Source organism: Colias croceus, chromosome 30, assembly GCF_905220415.1.
Source record: "Colias croceus chromosome 30, ilColCroc2.1".
In the NCBI taxonomy this organism is placed as follows: Eukaryota; Metazoa; Arthropoda; class Insecta; order Lepidoptera; family Pieridae; genus Colias; species Colias croceus.
The window spans coordinates 4,972,073-4,989,680 of record NC_059566.1 but is presented as its reverse complement, the minus strand read 5'-3'; the positions used below and the strand labels follow the sequence as shown (position 1 = coordinate 4,989,680).

At 35.0% G+C, this 17,608-nt stretch overlaps 1 protein-coding gene across 1 annotated transcript; it reads left to right on the top strand.

Moving 5' to 3' along the window:
• The first annotated feature begins 21 nt into the window (after positions 1 to 21).
• LOC123704686 (mitochondrial coenzyme A transporter SLC25A42) lies at positions 22 to 17,493 on the top strand. The gene is made up of 8 exons (XM_045653108.1): positions 22 to 237; positions 4,643 to 4,728; positions 12,491 to 12,632; positions 13,366 to 13,554; positions 13,996 to 14,166; positions 14,527 to 14,612; positions 15,077 to 15,260; positions 15,917 to 17,493. The coding sequence occupies exons 2-8, from the start codon at positions 4,677 to 4,679 to the stop codon at positions 16,068 to 16,070; spliced, it is 978 nt and encodes a 325-aa protein (XP_045509064.1). The 5' UTR covers positions 22 to 237; positions 4,643 to 4,676; the 3' UTR covers positions 16,071 to 17,493.
• Positions 17,494 to 17,608: the final 115 nt, after the last annotated feature.

The following is a 17,608-nucleotide window of genomic DNA, read 5'->3' as shown; positions in this document are numbered from 1 at the left end:
TAACAAAATATCAATTGTCAAACAAAGTTTTGACGAGCTGATTCGAATTCCTCCAGTTTCGAAAATATCTCAAGGATAGTAAAGTACCTAGGTACAATAGTTTGCGTGAAAAACTACTCTTGAAAAACGATACACTGAAATTTTAAAACACAGATTTTTATACAAATAATATATTATCATAATAAGGTGATATAAAGTGTGGGACAGTGTATTCTTAAAATAACAGACATTAATTCCGTAAGTAAATAAATTAATTTTATATATTAATTATTGGATAAATATAAATATTTATAACATAATGTTAATGTGTTTTTTTATTTATCAAGCAATAGTGTCAAGGTTGGAGTTTGTACTTTGAACTCATCATCATACTAAAATAATAACAATACGTCGATTGAATTTTAATAGATTTGATTCCATTAAGAATTTATCTGTTAATTTTCGAGATTTATCAATTAAATGATTATTGAAACGAAGTATATTATGTATGTTTTTTAAGGTTATGTTTATATTACGTAAAAACAAAACTATTTTTAATTCATGAAGCATATATTAGTCTTTTGATAAGAGATAACCGTTTAAATTTTCGTAAGGTATGTTATCTGTACAATTAGTTTTAAAATTAAACCATATTACAGGACTGACTGTGAAATTATAAAAGTATTATTTAGTTATGTTTCTATTTATTCACAAGGTGTTTAGTGAAGGGTTTTAAATTGACTTTGACACAAAACGATATTTTAAGTACATACGTTTTTAACTGACGTAAAATAAAAAACTTAAAAAAATCACATTCATAAAAAATATGATAAATTCTAAACTACCAATGTATTGAAACTTAAAACAGCATGTCTGAAATGTATAGCCATTACCCTAAGAAATTGGCTCTAAGCCAATGACCAATATGATTTTGAATCTTTGGAATGTCTCTTAAAAAATATTGATAAACTGGCAAACAATATTTCCTATGTGCAAGTGGAATGCAAACTTTTATCTAAGATTATTTTCAAAGATATTCAAATAACAAAAATTTTAATAAGTGGTCGTGCGTGAAAAATGTACTTAATTTTTTTTATTTTTTATTATTAAATTTACACTGTTATAAAGCTTAGTTTTTTTTACACGCTTTATATTAGCTTCACCTGTATGTTTGTATGTTTGTAACCAACTTCTTTGGGCGCGATTTTGACCCACTTTAAACGGCCAGATTTCGTTCAAACTTTGTAGATTTATTGAGGACCGATGACAATACACTAATTTGATAAAACTTTCTATTTTTTAGTTCGGTTTTCTATAAAAAGCGTGTTTTTTAGTTTTTTTAATTTTGTTATAACGCGTAACGTCAGGAACAACTGGTCTGATTTGAAAAATTCTTTCGGTGTTGGATAGCCCATTTATCAAGGAAGGCTATATCATCACGCTAAGACCAAAAGGAACAACCTGTGAATAGATATATGTATTGATATGTCAATAACTATATAAATAATATTTACTACTAGCGGTCCGCCCCGGCTTCGCCCGTGGTACATGTTTATGCTTTCTCTACATAAGAACCATCCTCGTACTTCAAGGAATATTACAAGAAAAAAATTAACGAAATTGGTTCAGCCGCTTTCGAGTTATGTGCTTACCAACACATTTTGCGATTCATTTTTATATTGAACTACGAAAAATTCTCAAAGATTCAGAACATTGTTATGTATACAATTTAAAGTAAATAACAATCTTTTGAATCACAAACAGAATTTCAACTAGATAATGTTGCATATTCATTCATAATATTAAAAATGTGTTTATAGGAATAAGAATGAAACTCTGAACTGCCAAAACATGCTCTATCAACACTGTGCTATTCATTATTTTACATTAATATGTTAAAACAAATTCGTATTTATTTATTTATTTTTCATTTTTTCGTCAAGCTTTTTCCATTTACATAGTAAAATTGTAATAAGTCACAGTATGACTTTATTAATTAGCTTGAAGTTAAACATTAATAAACATTCTACTCTTGTTAATTGAAAAAAAAAAATTTTATGGCTCTTAGAGGTCATAAAGTATACTGTTTTTATGAGAAAAACTCATTTATATTGTTTTTGACTCGCTAAATTCTATACTTACCTACTAAAACCTTCCTCAAGAACCATCATCTATCCATTAAAATAAACCACATCAAAATTCGATGCGTAGTTTTAAACTTTTAAACATTGAAGCATACATAAGGATTAGGGACGCACTGATAATGTCAGCGACTTTTATACTATATAGTGATGATCACAAATTTCCAGCCTAAACTGTATCAGTAATGGTTAAGCTATTTTAGTGTGATAACGGTTCATATATATAAACACGTAGCTTCATGACACGCAGAATCGTGTTGGTTTATATTCCGATTAGGTCCTTACCTACTGAAAATAAATACTAGATTCATGGTCACAATTGTTAGGTACCAAGTAGTGATAATCATTTTATGAAGATGGTAGAGTTTAAAATAAATAAAACACATTTTTATATTTGTTAAATGAAAACTCCTGAAGACTGTTATTGCAATCTTGCATGAGAACGTCTCTAATCTCTATAATAATTTGTCGGCATTCAAAAATTCCATGGGAATTAGATATATTACCGTAGTAAAAAGTATCTCAAGCTCTATCAAGGTAGCAGCGTCAAATTACTTAATATTTAGGCTCCTTACTATCTCCACAAATTATACAGGGTGTAATCGTTAAGTGTACACAGGCGATTTTTCGGTAAGTAAGTATTACAGATAACAAAAAACTTTAAACTGATATCGAAGGTACTTAACCTAATGAGTAAAATGGGCGTAATAAATTTTTAAAAATAAATCGAGAAATATCAAAAAAATTATCTTTAAATCCTCCCATACATTAAGTATGAAGTAATACCCATATACATTTATACAGGGTTACTTGTAATTGTAAAACACCAGCAACCTCGCAGGACATGATAGCTAACATCTTATCTAACAACATTTGTTCTACGACTTTTGATAATTTGTTACATTTTATTTTCATACAAAAATAAATATATTCATTTAATTTTCCGTTTGAATAGGTATTAAAAACTCTACGCGCATTCCAAAAATTACGTAAACAAGAAGCGAACGGGAGGGGAAAGGGGGCGTCGCGTCGTCCTTTCGATAATGAATAGAACATAGACTTACAAATGTTAGGAGAGTACAATAAAAGCTTAAAAAATCATTTAAAAATAATTTATTGCGTTATGCCAAAAGTCGTAGATCAAATGTTGTTACTTATGATGTTAGCTATCTTGTTCTGCGAGGTTGCCGGTGTTTTACAAATAACCCTGTATATCCCATATAAACATTTATTATGAAAGATTTTACCTTTTTTTTCCTTTTTTGGTTTTCTGCTTTAATTACTCCGCAAATTCGAAGTGGCATTTTCCACGCTTTTTCCGGACATTTTCACGCATTTTCCGGATATTTTCCTGGAATTTTCCGGGCATATTCCGACCATTTCACAGGCATTTACCAGACATTTTCCACGCTTTTTCCGGACATTTTCACGCATTTTCCGGATATTTTCCGGACATTTCCCTGACATTTCCCAGGCATTTTTCAGGCATATTCCGGTTATTTTCCGGTTATTTCCCAGGCATTTTCCGGGGATTTCCCAAACATTTCCCAGACATTTTCCTGGCATTTTCCGGGGATGTTTTAGGCATTTTCCACGCTTTTCCCGGACATTTTCACGCATTTCCCAGGAATTTTCCGGGGATTTTCCGGATATTGATATAGAGCGAGAGAGACAGACATAAAAAGTTGTTGTCACGTAAAACTTTCGCCCGTATACCGACTTTACAGGCAACTAATTTTTAGTTGTTTCTATCACTCAAGCATGTTTTTTCAAGTTTTTTAGGATCGCTGGCATTACAACAATTTCATGAGTAGAGATGAAATAAATATACTTTACAGTTAAAAAAGTACTTGTTAGTTGTTTCTATCATTGAAGCGTTAGTTTTTTTCAATGATATACATGATAATTATTAACCGATTGCGAAAGAAGGAAGGTTATTGGCATTTCAAAATTCCACCCTAAAATATTTCCATTGTTACAATCGCGATATTGTCTCTACGTCTTTTCGGCATTTACTGAGACCAAAGACGTAACTACCTACTGTATGTGGACCGCAACTGCTGTACCTACCCGTGTACCGCGCCCTATTTTTGTGCGGCCAGGCAGGGACCGGGTAAAAGTGGGTTCCCAGTCCCACGGCCTGATTTCTTCACAGATCCGACCGCGCCAGACCAGACCACAGGCCGTGGGTATCGACAGGCATTATCGGAGGCGCCGATACCCACGGCCTGTGGTCTGGTCTGGCGCGGTCGGATCTGTGAAGAAATCAGGCCGTGGGAACCCACCTTAAGAAAGAGCACGAGTTAGAAGTTAGAAAGAAATGGAACGGTCCCTCACTCTCTCCCCCGCCTCGCCGCGCACATGCACAAACAGCGGCACAGAATACCTAATAACTAGATTGACAGCGTACAGCCACAGACTGTGGTCAAGCTTTACTACGACTGTATGCTTCTCTATATCACATCTATATTCTGTGCTTTGTTTTATTTTCATTTAATATTCGGAAACTAAACTAATTTCAGATGTATTCTGCGTGACGTCATGTGAGCGAGCAAGATGGGAGGCGTCGCGCGAGTGTCGCCTGAACAGAGCGAGGACACACAACATGGTGAGATGTCATCATCGTCATCATCATCATTATCAGCAATACATATTATAATAAAATCGGATAATATAGGAAAGTCATTGAATATTTTTTAAAAGAATACCTGGGGCGTGTACAATATTTTTTGTCTGTATGTATGTCCGGGCTAAACTCAAAAAGTACGTACTTCATGGATTTATTTCAAACTAGATTTCCGCCCGCGGCTTCGCCCGCGTTTGCAAAGGAAAACCCGCATAGTTCCCGTTCCCGTGGGATTTCCGGGATAAAAACTATCATATGTGTTAATCCAAGTTACCCTCTATATGTGTGCTAAATTTCATTGTAATTGGTTCAGTAGTTTTTACGTGAAAGAGTAACAAACATCCATACATCCATACAAACTTTCGCATTTATAATATTAGTAGGATTTTGTATGAATATGACTACAGGTCGGTTCGGCATAGCTATATCATCACGGTAAGACCAATAGGAGCGGAGCAATGCGGGTAAAAAACTGCGGGACACAAATTAGTTAATATTTTTTTTTTATTTGTGTAGTAATTTTGCAAGCAAAATTCTGTCAACTTCGCTTTGGGAAGATCAAATCCTAGTTACTTATATACCCAAAAAGAAAAAGAAATAAGCATAATATAAAGTTACCTATAACACAATATTTTTTAAAGGGGACTTAGGTATTTTTGAAAGATCGATTCGAAGTTTTGTTTCACAATAAAATTAAGGTTGTAGAGAGATAGTAAACATCAAGAGGACAAAGTTTAAGTATCGATTATAAAGATACGGGTATCTAAATACATTTATTATGAAAAGTGACAAACAACAAATAATAAGATATGATAATTAATTTAATACTAGCTTTCCTCCTGCGGCTTCGCCCGCTTTGTCTAAAACCTAATAAATTATATACTAAAACTTCCTCTTAAATCACTCTATCTATTAAAAAAACGCATCGAAATCCGTTCCGTTGTTTTAAAGATTTAAGCATACAAAGGGTTATAGGGACAGAAAAAGCGACTTTGTTTTATACTATGTAGCGATGAATCGCGTTTAAAATCAGTTAAAAAAGTTATTTTCTGAATTATAATAGTAGGATGACTACCGCCTTTTGTGATCTTTTATTAATTACTAGCTGCTCCGCGCGGTTTCACCCCCGTGGCTCCCCTCCTGTTACCCGTAGCGTGATGAAATATAGCCTATAACCTTCCTCGATAAATGGGCTATCTAACACCGAAAGAATTTTTCAAATCGGACCAGTAGTTCCCGAGATTAGTGCGTTCAAACAAACAAACAAACAAACTCTTCAGCTTTATAATATTAGTATAGATTGTATTGTGTCCTTACTTGTACTTCTCTCTGTGGTGCACAATAAAGTATTTTTGTTTTGTTTGTTTGTTTGATGACAATCGCAAGTTAGGTATGTATATTATTGTGAGTACACATGTTCTCAGTACATAATTACTCATCTGATAAAAAACTAATAAAATGACGCGTGCCTTAAATCCATTATCTGTCCTATACAATGATTATTATTGTCTTAAGGTGCAGGTGTACCATTTTTAATGATTTAAAATAGAATTTCACGTATAAAGTTCTGGTAGGTATGAATTATTTGCATAAAAATATAATATGTTATAGACTTTAGTAAAGTTCCTTATAATTTGACATCATGCTATGAAATTTTATTTTTACAATAGGTATAAAATAATATGCACTAACTGTTATTAATTTGTAAAGTCTAACGCTGACAAAAAAGCGACAATCACGCAAAAACTATCAGATACATTTTTTTGGAAAAAATTTACAGTAGTTGCTTTTTGCCCGTTATTGTTTTCGCCTTAAGTCATCAATCAATGTAGATATAGCTTTATGAAGCATAATCTTCACTTTTTTATTAAGATGCCGGTTTTTTGTGGGTCTCATTGCCTATTCATCTATTTATTTATATGATACTTTACTGTCCAATACCAGAAATCGGAAAATAACGAAATGAAAACATAAACATGGCAGGCGTACACAACACGGCAGCCGGCCTTATTGAGAAGCAGTCTCTTCCAGGCAACCATAGTGACAAAAAATTATCTACACTAATATTATAAAGAGGAAAAATTTGTTTGTTTGTTTTGATGGGATTTGGGCAGGAAAAAGCAAAGATTGTTAAATAAACTTGAGATTCTTTATTAGACGATGCGCGTAGTACGAAGGGTAAAGACGGAAGAGGGAAAATATAAGATGACACATAGGTATTTGACATACACATTTGTTTATACAAACTCTTTTCACCAACACTGGCCCTTAAACAAATGTGTAGGTACATAATTATTGTACAACATTAAACAAGTTTAGTTTTTACAATTTAAGAATTTAACAAATTTATTGTAAACCTAAACACGTTACAAACTTATAATGCTTTTCTTTAGTAAGTGGTTTTGTTAAAATATCGGCAGTCATTTCAGAAGTACACAAATAATTCAAATTAACAATATTATCTTTTACAACTTCTCTTATAAAATGATGCCGCACATCTATATGTTTCGTACGAGCATGATACATAGGATTCTTACACAATTTTTGTGCTGATTGGTTATCATTAAAAATCGTAACAGAACAATGCCTACCTAACAATTCATACAACAGAGTTCTTATGAATAACGCTTCTTTACAAGAATCTGATAGAGCCATATATTCTGCTTCTGTGCTAGAAAGAGCGACTGTTCGCTGTTTTCTACTTTCCCACGATACAGAACAGTTCCCAATTTGAAACACAAACCCAGTGTACGACCTACGATCGACCTCACACGAAGCCCAGTCAGCATCAATATACCCATTGATGTCTAGACCACTTCTACTAAAAACAAGTTTGTAGTTTACAGTACCCTTTAAATACCGTAGTACGCGTTTCGCGGCCTTCCAATGACGCTGATCATAACAATCATTATACTGGCTCAGCATGCTTACCGCGTGCGCGATGTCTGGCCTGGAGCTAACTGAAATATAATTTAAACAACCAATTAGATTTCTATATTCCAAATTCTCCTCCTTTTTATCAGCCTTTACAAGTTTCAATCCCGATTCCATTGGAGTTTGAGATGGCTTACAGTCAGTCATATGAAAACGGTCTAAAACATTCTTTATGTAACTAGACTGATCAAGATAGATATTATCTTGGTTTCTTGTGATGCGCATACCAAGTATATGGCTGGCTGGCCCTAAATCCTTCATTTCGAATTCTTGCATGAGTTTCTTCTTTATTTCAACTTTCATTTGTGAATTTCTGGTTGAAAATAATAATATATCGTCCACATACAACCCAATGATGACTAATTCTTCACCATTTGATTTAAAATACACGCAGGGCTCTGAGGACAGTCTTCTGAAACAAAGTTTTGTAACCAACACATGGTTTATCTTTTCATACCAAGACTTCGAAGCTTGCTTTAGGCCATAAATTGCTTTATGCAATTTATATACTTTATGCTCACAGCCTTTTACTTTATAACCTTCCGGTTGTTCCATGAAAACTTTTTCTTGCAAATCTCCATTTAGAAAAGCAGTTCTTACATCCAAATGATCGATATCCATCTGCTTTTCAGCTGCTAAAGCCAATAATATGCGAATAGTGGAATATCGAACCACTGGAGAAAAAGTTTCCTCGTAATCAATTCCATAGCGCTGTGTAAAACCTTTAGCTACCAATCTGGCTTTATACTGCTTTAGATTTCCATCAAGATCTTTCTTTTTCTTAAAAACCCACTTGCACTTAATCGGTTTTTGATCTTTAGGTGGATCAGTTAATGTCCAACATTTATTTTTAATAAATGATTGATACTCATCAGCCATTGCTTTCTTCCAGTGAACAGCTTCAGCCCCTCCTAGAGCTTCTTGAACTGTCTCTGGTTCATCTCCAATGCAGGTCAGCATTGCAGTACACGCACTGTCATATTCCGATGTATCCATCGCATCTTCAAGTGTCGATTCACCTGGAATGTAAGTGACATCGGAAGGATCAACAGAACTACTGCTGTCAGAGTCATCTAACTCAAAAATACACTGTCTTCTGGGATTAGTTACAATCTCATTTTCTTCCCCTTTTTCTGGTGATAGTGAATTTTCAGACTGTGCCACTTCAACATGAGAATCATTTGAGTTTAAATTCTCAGTCTGTAAATTATTTATCATCATGAAAAAATCACCATTTTCACATTTTTCAGTGTTTTTTGTATAGAATTTGTTTTCAAAGAAAGCAACATTCCTTGATTTAATAATTTTGCTGAGATTCTCTGGATCAATCAATCTATAACCCTTACTATTTTCACAATATCCTACAAAAATGTAAGGTTTACATTTTGAATCTAATTTCTTACGATTCTGTGTCAAGGCATAAACCACACAACCAAATATACGTAAATGGCTAAGATTCACCTTCTCATTAGTCCATTTTTCCTCTGGCGTGCTACCGTAGACTGCTTTTGTAGGGGACCGGTTCTTCAAATAAACAGCGGTATTGACCGCTTCTGCCCAGAACTGCCCATCTAAGCCTGCGTCTCGTAACATGCTACGAGCCTTCTCGACGATTGTCCTGTTGGCCCGCTCAGCAACACCGTTCTGCTGAGGCGAGTGCGGTATGGTAGTCTGGTGAATAATGCCGTTATCCTTCAAATATTCCTGGAATATAGAATTGACATATTCGCCTCCATTATCCGTTCTCAACAATTTTATTTTTCTATTGGTTTGGTTCTCCACCATTGCCTTGAAATGTTTGAAGTTATCGAAAACTTCACTCTTATTTTTCAGAAAATAAATCCATGTTTTCCTACTACAATCATCAATAAACGTGAGGAAGTAACTAGCACCACCGAAAGATTTCACTGGCATAGGCCCGCATAAATCACTGTGTACAACACCTAACAGTTCATTTGACCTACTTTGTGCCTTCTTAGGAAAAGGTAATTTGCTAAGCTTCCCCTTAACACAAGCTTCACATTGACTGAACTGTGATTTATCATAAGTAATACCACTAGCCATACCTTTCATTAACAAATGCATACTCCTCATATTGAGATGTCCTAGTCTCCTGTGCCATGTCTCCTGCGTAACAGAGTTAGCAGCCGCCTGGAAACTCAGCTCAGTTTCTTTCTTACAGCTCTCAGATGCTTTCTTCTGCACTAAATCTTGAGCTTCTGTATTTACCTTGGTAGTCGCAGATTCTACACTATTCCCTGAAAACATAGAACAGCCACCACATCCTACCACACACAGATCACGCTCTCTAACAGATTCTGCAGTTTCTAATTGATAAACACCATTTTTATGTACAGCTGTAGCTGCTAGCTTTTTACCATAGAATATATTACAACATTTTTCATTAAAAATAACTCTAAAACCCTTCCTAGTTAACGCACTGACTGACAACAAGTTTGTAGCTAAATTCGGTACATGATAAACTTCACTGATTGTTTTGATGCCTAATTTCAAATTTACTTTTACATCACCACGACCAGCAGTAAATAGTTTTTCACCATTAGCCACCTTGACTTCAGACACATAACCAGGAACAAAGTTATTTAGTATATTCCTGTCATGACACATATGACTACTCGCACCAGAGTCTATTAACCATATATCATTCTGCACACAAGCTGATAATGCTGTCAATAGTAACTGGTTTGTTAAGCTCTCCGCCTTAACTGGTTTCACAGATTTACAGTTCCTCGAGAAGTGACCAAGCTTCTTGCACTTAAAGCATTTGATTTTCTTACGTGCCGCCACCAACGCTGTTGAACTCGTGTCACCTTTTTCATCACGTCGATGCTTCTCCTGCATGAGCTTCGCTTTGACCACTTCACTCGACAACTTGATATTAGAATTTTCAAGTGCCATTATGAATGGATCAAAGTCTTGCGACAAGCCACTCAGTAAGAGAACTGCAACGAAATCATCTTCCAGAGGTGAACCAATATCGTTCAGCTGTTGACTTAGGTCGCTAATCTTCGCAACGTAAGCTTCCATGCTTTCACATTCGCATAATTTTGTTGCAAACAAAAGACGAAGCAAACTCAGTCTCCTTGACAACCCCTTGTCTTCGTACGCCTTTTGCAAATTAATCCATGCATCCCGCGCCGTCTCTGCGTTCCTTACATGCGTAAAAACCGAGGGCTTTACTGACAAACAGATCTTAGCAAGAGCTTTCTGAGATCTCTTCATATGAGCCGCATCTTTGACATCTTCAGTTTTATCTTCCGAAACGACGTCCCATAAGTCCTCGTGAATGAGTAGCATTTTCAGTTGGAACTTCCAATTACTGTAGTTTTCTATGCCGCTCAACTTCTCCACAGGAGTTAAAGTCGAAACCGATGTCGATGTCGCCATTTTTACATGTATGGACGGGCGTTTTAGTTTATTTATAAAATTACTTTTATTCTGCCAAAACTCAAAAATAATTATATACAGAGCAAAGATAACGTCCTGGGCCCATAACCTGATGGGATTTGGGCAGGAAAAAGCAAAGATTGTTAAATAAACTTGAGATTCTTTATTAGACGATGCGCGTAGTACGAAGGGTAAAGACGGAAGAGGGAAAATATAAGATGACACATAGGTATTTGACATACACATTTGTTTATACAAACTCTTTTCACCAACATGTTTGATTGTAATGAATAGGCTCATAAACTACTGGACCGATTTTAAAAATTCTTTCACCATTCGAAAGCTATATTATGCACGAGTAACATAGGCTAGGTTTTATCCCGGAAATCCCACGGGAACGGGAACTATGCGGGTTTTTCTTTGAAAACGCGGGCGAAGCCGCAGGCGGAAAGCTAGTATTTAATATTTATCGTGGATCGTGGAATTTTGGACAAGTTTTGGATAATACAAATATAATGTTTAAGCATACACATTTTTAAAAGCTTTTTTTTATTCGTAACCCACAACCAACATCTGTAATCGACCAAAAAGACAATGGTAAACCTAGAGGCGTGTCTAGATAAATAACTAAAGATATGTTTCTCGAATAATTATTATCTTTTAATGTTATCAGTTATGATATTGTTTTTATTTAAATATGGAGATGATAAGAAAAAACAAACACGCAAAATGGGAATTGCACAACTATTCTAAAAATTAAGATTGAAGAAGTTTACCAGACAATTAAAAAAAAAACATATATAATCTTTTTTCAGTTTATAAGTAAATTTTTCTACAAAATAGGTCAGCGACATTCATGGGGAGAAATACCACATGGCAATGGGACTGAATGACGAAAAATTCTATAATACACATTAAGAATCATGCCAATCTGTTGAAAACCCACGAACATATCGAAAAACGAAACAAAAAAAATAACGGTTTGTAGTTCATAGGAGGTTTTGTACGCGGTTGAACGCGCGGCACATGACAAAAATGATCGTCGATGTTTCGGTTTTATACATTACGGTGAATACGAATGAACATATGATCATCGGCTAATCATAGACATCTACACTATCGTGATTGCCTCTACTCGCCCATCTTACAGCCCATACATTATTAATCAACGTTATTGAATCTGTTCAAAATATTCATGTTCAAGATTAATGTCATTACTTTCTTCTTCAGATTGAGAATCAGATTAAAAATCAACTTCCGTGTAAACTTTATCTTTTATCTGATCCTCATCTTGAACACCAAAACCTACATTTATATATATTATTAGAATATTATATTAGAATATCATTTCAAACTTAAAACTTGAATTAAAACTTGATTTTTAATTCTCTACCAATCGTAGCTTCAAACACGGTGGGTACACAAAGACAGCTGACTGGCAGTGCGCTGGTAGTGACGTCACTAATAGCGGGCGCTGCGGCCGGCGCGCTAGCCAAGACGGCGATCGCGCCGTTGGATAGGACGAAGATTAACTTTCAGACATCGTAAGTTTTTAAGTCTAGTTATTAAAAATGCCGTTGAAAAATTTTTTAAAGAAAAAAAGAGCGTGTGTGCCCAGCAAACGTGTCAGAAGTGAAATTTCTTTGGCAAGATTTGAAGTAGTGCCATGACCATGAAAATGTTATTCTCAACGCGCCTAAATAAGTTTTGCTTTAGAAAAATTATTTTAGTTAAAAAAAGTAAAAAAAAAAAAAACGCTTAAACTCGTAAAATTATTGTATTGTCACCGATCCTTGATGAGTATACAAAGTTTGAATTAAATCTGTCGGTTTAAAGTGGGTCATAATCGAGTGTAAAAGAGTCGGTTACATACAAATTTACAAACCTATGAGCACGTATGTTTGAAGCTCACAAAAGCCTGTTAATATTGCAGTTAATAATAATGCAGTTTTTTGGTATAATATACCATAATATATTGAATTTGGAAACCAAACATATCATATTTCATTAGCCGACTTCAAAAAAAAGGAGGAGGTATGTACACCGATTACTCCGATGTTTCTGAACCGATTTACGTGATTCTTTTTTTGTTCGATGCGGGATGGTGTCGAATGGGTCCCATAAAAATTTTATTCGGATAGGCCCAGTAGTTTTTATTTTATGAGCATTTTTGTCTGTATTTGTAAATGTTGCAAGTGCAAGTTTGAAGTCGGTTGTTTTTAACGCAGTTAACTAGCACTTGTTCTACAATATTATTACAATACACATTTGTGTCAGCCAAACCCCGTACTCATGGCGCGCGGCACTCGCGTTCCTGGAGCGGAGTTGCCGCACCGAGGGTGTGACGGCGCTCTGGCGCGGCAACAGCGCCACGATGGCGCGCATCGTGCCGTACGCCGCGATACAGTTCACCGCGCACGAGCAGTGGAAACGCGCGCTCGGGGTCGACTCGCCGCAGACTGCGCAGTTAGTTATTATAGTTTTATGTCATCGTCATCGCTGTTAATCATTATCAAAATTTATCTTAATTTTCATTTATTGGTTCGTCATCATCAGCTTTATTTTCTTTAGCTTACAAATTATTAGCATCATAATCTTCATCATTCAAATTTTATATCGTTATCATAATTATCATAATGTCAGTATCAACTTCTTCATCAGCTTTATCATCATTTTCTTCATCTTAAAAATTATTTAGCATCATCTTCTCATTCACTTCTCCTAAACTTTCGTATTTATAATATTAGTAGGATACTACGTAATGTGAGGATGGTTGAATATAATTATGTTCAAACAGCTCATTACTTGAGATTTCAAATACGTGCTTTGTTTACGTCACATGTCACGTGGCATGTCCCACACGTGGCATGTGACGTCACACCGCATATGACGTCACACCCGTACCAGGGCGTCCCCGCTCCGCCTGCTGGCGGCGGGCTCCCTGGCGGGCGTGACGTCACAGAGCGCCACGTACCCGCTGGACCTGGCGCGCGCGCGGATGGCGGTCGCGCAGTACCGCTCGCTGCGGCAGGTGTTCGCCAGGATCGTGAGGGACGAGGGGCTGAGGACGCTCTACCGGTGAGTGTGTATAGACGGACAGATAGACATACAGTAATAGACACGTACACAGATAAACACACAGAAAGTTATAAACACACAAATTCAAATACACGAAAATAAAAGAGCACTGGGTAACTGAATTCACTACATGAATACGAACACGTACGCACGCATAAACACATACACATAAATTCTTAATTCTTAACACTTTATACTTCTATTTATGTGACATACACACACTTGCACACGCACGCACACATATTTGTAACAGTTTATACTCCTTTGTATGCAACTCACCTACACGAATAAAATGATAACAGTATCACATTATTTCTTAAACTAAATAAGTATTTACATAACTTTAATTCCTACTTTTAGCGGCTACCCAGCGACGGTGCTTGGTGTGGTGCCCTATGCTGGTGTCTCTTTCTTTACGTATGATTCGCTCAAACATTGGTATCTTGGTGAGTGATTTTTGTTTATAATTAATAGAATTAAAAATGCTTTGTCACTTTTATATGTTATGAATAGCAAAGGACCTAGAACAGATCCTGGGGGAACACCAATATATCAGTATATTATGTAACAACGTTCTTATATTTTCATTGTGAAATTATTGTATTTGTAAAATTGTTATGTGTTGTAGAAACAAGAGTGTTGAACGGTACAACTATTTCATGTAATTTTGTAGTGTTTTCGTATTTAAAAGTTTGAACAGGAATTAAGGCACTTATAAAAAAGGTTTTGGTGAAAGTTTACTGTTATTGATTATATATCTATTTTTTAGTTTTGGTTAAGATGTTTTTGGTCGCTGATTACTAATCTAATTGTTAGTTTTGAAAAATATCTGTGTATAACGCTGATTGTATCTCAATTTTTGATTTAGTTAAAGATGTGTGTATAACATTGATCGTATCACCTGTGTCAGACTACATGGGCAGCAAGCCGAGCGGGTGGGTGAACATGGCGTTCGGCGGCGCGGCGGGCGCGCTGGGGCAGACCGCGTCGTACCCGCTCGACATCGTGCGGCGCCGCATGCAGACCGCGCGCCGCCGCCCCGACGGCTCCTACCCGTACCCGGCCATCGCGCGCACGCTCGCGCACGTCTACCGGTCAGTGCACGCACACTGTGCCCGCGCGACATCGGCGACATTCGCGCGACATTCGCACGACATTCGCGCGCCGGCCTGCGCACAGCTGCACGCACAGACACGAGCAATGTACACAGTATACATGATGTAAACAAACAACACACACACATTCAATGTAAATAGTAAACAAGGCAAACGAATGATTCGCACAAACATATAAACTAAATACTATAAGAGTTATAAATAAAAGATACCAACACTGACACACGCATGCATTAAATAGTGCATAAAATGCAAAAAAGGAACACACACTATAGAGATACCTAGTGTACAAATTGCACAAAAAATCAAACATTGAAATAAAATCCGGCTCGAAGGACCACTTACGTCTTTGCTAGCCACGACTATTTTAATTTTTGACGGAACTGATAACTAATATCTCAAATTTCATCAAAATCACTTAAATTCTTTAAACGTGAAGCAAAGATAGACAGTCCAATATTGTTACTTTCACATTTATTGTTTTTTCACATAAATGTATAGAAAGAAAGATAATAGTTTATTTATTTTTTTATGAAAATGGTCCTTCGAAACAGATTTTACATATTTTCAACACATAACTTTCATACAAAAATTAAAAAGGACTTTATATTTACATTTTTTTTTTGTAATCGCAGGGACGAAGGCTGGCGGGCCTTTTTCAAGGGCCTCAGCATGAACTGGGTAAAGGGCCCCATAGCAGTCGGAATTTCTTTCTCCACGTACGATGCCTTTAAGAGTACCCTCAGAGAGGTAGCACTTACCTTTGAAGCGTTGGGGGTCAATTTATAATTATATCACTTAAAGGCCCTAATATATTATGATATAATATGTTATGTTTAAGTTTTTTGCCGAATAATTTGGTAATTTACTTGAATATGTGAAAAAAGGCTTATTAAGTCTTATTATAACATCATTTTTACTGTTATTTTTTTACTTATAAAAGTACTAAAAGGAGTAACAGCAATCTCTCGTTGCATGAAAAGACCTTGTAAGGGTCTGTAATATATTAGGGCCTTATTGATTATAAGTCAAAATAACATCTTATCATTGTTTCGAATTATATAAGGTTAATAATTTTATTTAAAGCCATGTGTTTTGTACATTTTGAGATAAAAAGGCCTTAAAGGGACTTTAATAATGAAATGGCCTTTTTATGAATTAAATTTTTACCTTGATTTAATATTATAAATTGTATTTTTTAGCTTTTGCAATATTTTATTTATTACGAATTTTAATTTTTGCAGCTTTATGTAATCGTTATTATTGTAAAAATATCGAAATATATTATAAGGTGAAATAAAAACCTCATTTTGTTATAATTATAATGTTATTTTGTAATTATAAGAGACCTCATGAATACTATATCTGCCTCTTTTTAAATATTAAATACACATATAGCTGTCTCGCTCTTTCGTTTGACAGTAAGTATTGCCAGTGTAGAATAATGTTTTTTGTACATAAATGCCTTTTGATAAATGGGAATTGTGCAATTATTATCAGAATACGAGTGTTCTAATTTAGACAGAGATATTATATAAAAAAATAAATAATATTAAATATAAATTATTAAATTATAAAAATATTATGCTTTTCTGACCTTTTGAGAACTTAGACATTTTTGTATATTTAGTACAGCGTATTACAACAGTTTTTACTCCGCTCAGTATTTTAAGCTGTTACACATGTTTATATTATACTGAATCTCCGCTTATTTTATGTGTAAGTCTATGTTGGAAAATGCTGAACCAAAATGGATGGGACTTTCACGGTTCCACTTCGATCGATATTACATTGGAATTACTCAAGAAACGGTGTGTGTGCCGAGCACACGTGTCAGAAGTGAAACTTCTTTGGTAAGACTAAAAGAAACCAAAATCATCGCCTTACACCATGACGTGATGGTATTGCCATAACGCAACCTTAAAATTTTACTCTCAACGCGCCTAAAGAAGTTTCACTTCAAAAAAAGTAGAAAATAAATCCTTTATAGAAATGTTCTTTGGTTGTATTTTATATAAAATATATTGTTAAGAAATAATATTTAAGAAACAAGTTTATTCACATAGTAGGTATTGCTTTGTTGATTTTGATAATTTTTACACTTTATAGTAGACTTATTGCACTGTTTGTAGAATGTATAAATGACAATACTGTTTTTCAATTTTATTTAATTAACTGTGACTGTAAGCGACAATAAATAAATAAATAAATATTTATGACTTTTTATAAAAAAATAATCACTTCAATCTTATTACAACGCCTTCTATTGCCTTTTCAAAATAATATATTTAATATTTATCTTCAAAATAATAAATCCTCAAACGATA

What these genes read in the sequence shown, in the direction of transcription:
- LOC123704686 (XM_045653108.1), top strand. Translation starts at nt 4,677, where the DNA reads ATGGGAGGCGTCGCGCGAGTGTCGCCTGAACAGAGCGAGGACACACAA. An exon ending in AAGATTAACTTTCAGACATC is followed by an intron (nt 12,633 to 13,365) that starts GTAAGTTTTTAA and finishes CATTTGTGTCAG; the next exon opens with CCAAACCCCGTACTCATGGC. An exon ending in GCTCAAACATTGGTATCTTG is followed by an intron (nt 14,613 to 15,076) that starts GTGAGTGATTTT and finishes CACCTGTGTCAG; the next exon opens with ACTACATGGGCAGCAAGCCG.